Here is a 6000-nt window from a genome sequence, read left to right on the forward strand (position 1 = left end):
CATTTCTTCTGTTGTAAATTGTACAAGCACAAAGCCACCCTCAAATGTTTTATAATGCACCAGGTTAATGTTTACATTAAGAATTGTATGATTAAAGTACTTTTTACTTGTACATGCATGGTGAAAAAGGCATATATATATATTGATTGATTGATTGATTTCTGGATTTTATAAATTGATATCAGATCACTCGCACAAAGATCGATTATTTTAACCCAGCCCTAGTAGAGAACCATGCTCTCTTGGCTTTTTAATGTACACTTGTTGAAAATCCTCTCCAACTCTTTCAATCAAATCACACCGCTACATAGGACATGCTCATTTCTGCGTCAAGCACCTTGAAACTTTGGCTTAATTGGAACTTTCCAAAATGTTCTAGTCCAGTGAGAACTCATTTATTTACTGTGCTGTTAAACCGCTGTCTCCTCAGGTGTTTCTGAAGAGTGACGACCTGTGTCTGATGGGGGGGGAACCCAGGAGGAGGAGGCCCACCCTGCCGTCGGCGCGCATCCTGGCCATGCACGTCCAGAAGCTGGAGATCGGAGCCTTCACGCTCACCACCGGAGCTTACAAGTGGCCCAAGCTCAGGTGAGGGGAAATGACTTTTAGATCTGTAATAAGCTGTCACTGACCGGCCGATGTTTAGTTTGTTCTATTTCTGCTTTTTGGCTTTCAACTTCCGGTCTCTGTTGCTGTTTCTATGGAAAGCAAAAGGTTAATTTTGTTTTTATTTAATAGCACTAAAAAGAAAATTAAAGGTGCAGTAGGTAAGCCTTATAAAACTAACTTTCTGTCATATTTGCTGAAACTGACCCTATGTTTGAGTAGAACTACATGAAGCAGGTCATTTAAAAAAAAATCCAGCTCCTCTGGCACCACCTACAGCCTGTAGTGCGATTTGCAAAAATCCACCGCTCCCTGTTCAGATTCACCAATCAGGGCCAGGGGGGGGTGTCTAACTGCGTGTCACTCACTGCTCATGCACACGCATTCATTCTTCCTTGTGGGGGGAGGGGCTTAGGAGACCGTTTTGGGCTTTAGCAGAAAAGGGTGAGGGACTGAGAAGTTGTCGCTGTTCAAATTCTTTGCCAAAGTCCAGGATCTTCACAATCCTACCTACAGCACCTTTAAGGGCCGGGACACATCAGGCCGATTATCGGCCGTGGGACAGTCTGGCGAGGTCAGTGACTGAAATCTGTTCGGTGTGTCCCGTGCCGTCGTCCGTCTGAGGGGCTGTCGGCGTTCATTTTGGCCGACCTGACATGTTTGGTCGGCGGCAGGGCCGTCGGGACTCACCCGGAAATGACAAGCGGAATGAGGTGACTAGAGTCTCTCAAAATCTGATGAAATACTTTTAAACTGACCTTTGTTGAGCTGAACTGAAGACAGATTCAGCAACTACACGGCCTATTTCTCGCTTAAAATGTTTCCATAAACATGTTTCAGTGAACTATTTAAGTACAATATGAGATCGTATTCTGAACGGCCGCCATGACAGACCAGGTCTGAATTTCCGGAGAAAACAAACCAATGTGACGCGTTTGTCCAATCAGCTGCCGGTTTTCATTTCTTGGGCAACATTACAGATTAGCGCTGCCTGCTGTTATAGAGACGTATTACGTCTCGTCTCCTCTCGTCTTTTTGGTCTGTTCTGTGGCAGTTTTTTGGACCTCGGGGACGCGACTGATCATATCGACGGGGTCTTCTGTCAACGGTCGGCCGTCGGCTATATGTGTCTACACCATAATCAAATACCAAAATGTGCAAGGGAGGCCACATGCCTAAAAGGCTTAAACAAGGGTCTCTAACTAAAACCTATTTCAAATACGACTAACACATTTCAAAACATAATCATTTTCCCATTGATAAAAATAAACAAAACAATGAAAAACGGTTAAATATATATATAAATTATAAATTCCTCAAAGTTGGCAACACACGTCCATAAGTCTGGCCTGATGACTAGCAAGCAACACATGCACTGCTTGCTTTTTCTCATTTGCGGTGCAGGGAATTAATTCCCCCGAAGTTCTGTTTCCAAAGGAAAAAGAAAATTCCCGCACAAACGTGTCACCTCTGCATTGGTATATTTGGTCGACATATCCACCAACATTTGTAGTAAAAGTGGTGGAGGACCTTTGGGATCTTGCTGGAACATAAAATAAAAGATTACTGATGTACGGTGGTGTGCATAAGTTTACACAGCCATGCTTAAGTTGACTAAAAAGAGGAATAAAAAATCATCTTTTGGAAATTGATCTTAATGCCTTAATTTAAAAAGTTTGGAAAAATCCAACCTTTAAGGACACCAATTTTGTTTGTGAATGAATAATGTGAATGTATATAATGTGATATAATATATAATGCCAATAATGTGAATGTATAAATAAATATTTTTCCTTAAAATACAGGGGGCATAAGTAAGTACACCCCTATGTTAAATTCCCATAGAGGCAGGCAGATTGTTATTTTTAAAGGCCAGTTATTTCATGGATTCAGGATAATATTCATCCTGATAAAGTTCCCTTGGCCTTTGGAATTAAAATAGCCCCCCATCATCACATACCCCCCCACCATACCTAGAGATTGGCATGGTTTTATTTCAGTTAGCCTAATAGCTAGTTTGATTTGCATTGAGAGATGTTATTATGGAAAGTACCCCATGCCAATCTCTAGGTATGGTGAAGGGTATATGATGATGGGGGGGGGGGGCTATTTTAATTCCAAAGGACTGATCAGTCGGCTACCCAAGGTAAAAAAAGTGCCTCGGAACACACTGGAGCAACGCCAACATGAGCGTACGTTCTGCGCGTGCGCAAGATCGTAATGCGTCTCCATAACCGCAGGCCCCGCTAATCCGTATTGTCATCCAAAACAATGAAAACCGGAAATGACGGGACATCTCTCTAGACCGTTCTCTTAATACATCCATATCTAGACCTAGTAAACACAGAGCACGCTGTCGCCAGTCATTGTTTTCATCAGAGAGTGTTGATAATAGTCAAGATTATTGTCATTACTCGCTGAACGGAAGAAAACACGATGGCTAGTAATAAGAAGATACTGGCGTTGTCAGCTCTCTGGCTTCTTCTGGAAGAAACACTGATTCGCTAGTCAACGGCTAGCACTCCACCAATCAGATTGGTCATTGAGTCCGACCACCCACTGGCCCGATTCCACAAGTCAAATCGGCCAAAATGAACGCCCGACGGCTCCTCCGACTGACGACGGCACGGAACACACCGAACAGACTTCGAGTCACCGACCTCGCCAGACGGTCCGACGGCCGATAATCGGGTTGGTGTGTCAGCGCCTTTACATTAATACCATGATTGCAGTGGTGAAAGAAGTATTCAGATCCTTTTATTTAAAGGTCCAGTAGTGTGTAACGTGTTTAGATGTTCATTATCAAAATCTGTGTTGCCCGTTCACAAACTTGTCCTTTTTCATGAATATTTACCTCCACCATCAATTCCAAGTATTCTTTTTGGCTTGACATTTTACATTTGCATGAATTGGGGTAGACGCACCATATTCAGAGCATATTAAGAGCAAGAGACCGGCTTTTTGAAGCGTTAAGGCTACCGTGGCTGTAATACGTATTTTAAACTGCGTGGTGCGAGAGAGTTGTAAAAGTACTCTGTTACAAGTAAAGTCCTGCATTGAAAATGTATCATCAAAAGTATCATCAGGAAAATATACTGAAAGTAAAGGTAAAAGTACTCAATGCAAAAAACATTTATGTCAATCAACTAAGTGTTTAATCTGCTAATCATCTCAGCTGGACTTGTAGGCCGTTATATTGTTGGGTAGTTTAATTCATAATTAAACATCGTATTTATAAACTACATGTGTTTTGTGTGCAAAAATCTGAATTTGTAAAGTAACTAGTAACTAAAGCTGTCAGATTAATATAACTGAGTAAAAAGTACAATATTTCTCTCTGAAATGTAGCAGAGTAGAAGTAGAACAGACTCCAGTAAAGTACAAGTACCTCAAATTTGTACTTAAGTACAGTACTGGAGTAAATGTACTTAGTTACATTCCACCACTGCATGATTGATCCTGCATGCTGTAATTTTCACTCATGGCATATTGCTGTAATGGACGTACAGCCAGTGAAATGAGCCTGCTACTTATCCTATCCTGTGATACAATATATTAACAGTCCGTGTCATCAACTGGAAATGAGCGCTCTCTTCCCCCCATCCCAAGAATCCATCTATGACAAAGTCGGCCAACTCGCTATGAGTGTCCTTCTCCTTCACTCCAATATGGCCGACCAGATGCCGAGGTCACAACAAGTGGCGGTTGGATGGTAATGGCACAGCTGTTGGATTTGGGTTGTTGGTAGGGGGTGCCAGTGTTGCGCCAGATGGCGCCCGTGGGATGGGGTTTGATTGGAAAGGAGGTTTCAGGCCAGATGCTGAGAGGCGACTGGCTGTAGCCAGATGTTGGGGTTCAGGAGATCTAGCAGGGAAAGGCAGAGACACAGCTGGTTGTAGTGGACCCAGGGTTGTCCCCGCTCTCTCTAAATCAGGTCACAGACGAACCTGCTGAGGCTGCCAGAGGAAGGAAACTTGGGTAGGATATGCATTTAGATAAGAGATGCTTACATTAATCGATTAGTATCTAATAAGTTTGAGTCTTTTCCTTTTTTTTTAAACAAAAAAGTACATTTTATCTGACTCCAGCTTCTTAAATGTAATTATTTTCTAGTTTCTTCTCCCTTATGTGACAGTAAACTGAATATATTTGAGTTGTGGACAAAACAAGACATGTGAGGACGTCATCTTGGGCTTTGGGAAACACTGATCCACATTTTTCACCGTTTTCTGTCATTTTATAGACCCAACAACTAGTCAATTAATCGAGAAAATCAACAATGAAAATCATCATTAGTTGTAACCTAATACCTAGATAGAAACGGTGGTGATGGCGCAGTGGATATAACACATTCCTCTGGTGTGGGAGATCTGGGTTCGATTCCCACTGCGATACATCAACCAATGTGTCCCCTGATATTGGAGGCGTGTAACCTCCAATATATATATATGTATATGTATGTATTGCAATTGTAAGTCGCTTTGGATAAAAGCGTCAGCTAAATGACATGTAATGTAATAAATGCTTTGCATGTTTTCACTTTTCCTTCTATTCTTTATTCCTATTTCATGTTGCTCCGCCCGCTCACCCACCTGTCCGTCCTTGGCTCAAGGAGCATAGCAAAGGTTGTGAGTCAGGTCCACGCCTTCCAGGAGGCCGTGTACCCCTACAGCCCGGACCGGGAGCTGCAGGCCTACCTTCGGCGCCGCATCGCCCGGCACGCCACCTCTGACATCCACCTATTGGCCGCCGACAACGATGCCAACTTCCAGCAGTCCAGCGAGCGACAGACACGGAGGATCCAGGACACGCTGAAAAGGGTTAGGGCCACTTTCCAATGAGCCCTGCCCCCCGGTCACATCTAACAGCCCAGAGCGAGTCACCCCCAACAGGTCAACGCCTGATGTCCAAGCCCAGACTGAGGCTCCATGCCCAAGCCACGACCCACGCATGTCTCTGTTGTCCAGACAGCAGAGCCTTGCGGACTGGAAAACTTTTTCTGCTGTCATATGTTCACTATCCGCAAAGGCCCCTTAACCTAAAGTAACTAATATATATATATATATGTAACTTTGAAATGTTTCTGAAACTGTGTAATTTTCCATCTGATGATCATAAATGACCTGTAACAGCAAACAAGACTAACAGTGAAATGAACGCTAGTTTTCTATATTTTTTATTAATGCCTCGGCCCCGGTCCGATTTTCCCCGCAAAGTCCAAAAAATGATTTACGGCAGGTAGACGGCGCTACAGTAACACATTCTGACGGGTCACAGATTTCAGTGTAACACCGGAAAATCCTGTGTTGCGTATCCAGCCAGGTAAAAGGTAGCAGGAGATTTCTTTATAGAGGCCTAATTGTATTTTGATTTTATTTTAGAAGTTATCTGCTG

General features: G+C 43.1%; 1 protein-coding gene across 1 annotated transcript in view; it reads left to right on the forward strand.

Annotated features, from left to right (window-relative positions):
- The window catches only part of kndc1 (kinase non-catalytic C-lobe domain containing 1), an 81880-nt gene extending 76158 nt beyond the window's left edge, over nucleotides 1-5722 (forward strand). Inside the window, exons 30-31 of the mRNA XM_028603893.1 lie at nucleotides 431-588; nucleotides 5219-5722. Coding sequence (XP_028459694.1) covers nucleotides 431-588; nucleotides 5219-5447 — 387 coding nt within the window. The 3' untranslated portion in view covers nucleotides 5448-5722. The remainder of the gene's footprint in view (nucleotides 1-430; nucleotides 589-5218) is intronic.
- The last annotated feature ends 278 nt before the right edge of the window (nucleotides 5723-6000 follow it).

The sequence above is a fragment of the Perca flavescens genome, chromosome 17 (genome assembly GCF_004354835.1).
Source record: "Perca flavescens isolate YP-PL-M2 chromosome 17, PFLA_1.0, whole genome shotgun sequence".
Taxonomy (NCBI): Eukaryota; Metazoa; Chordata; class Actinopteri; order Perciformes; family Percidae; genus Perca; species Perca flavescens.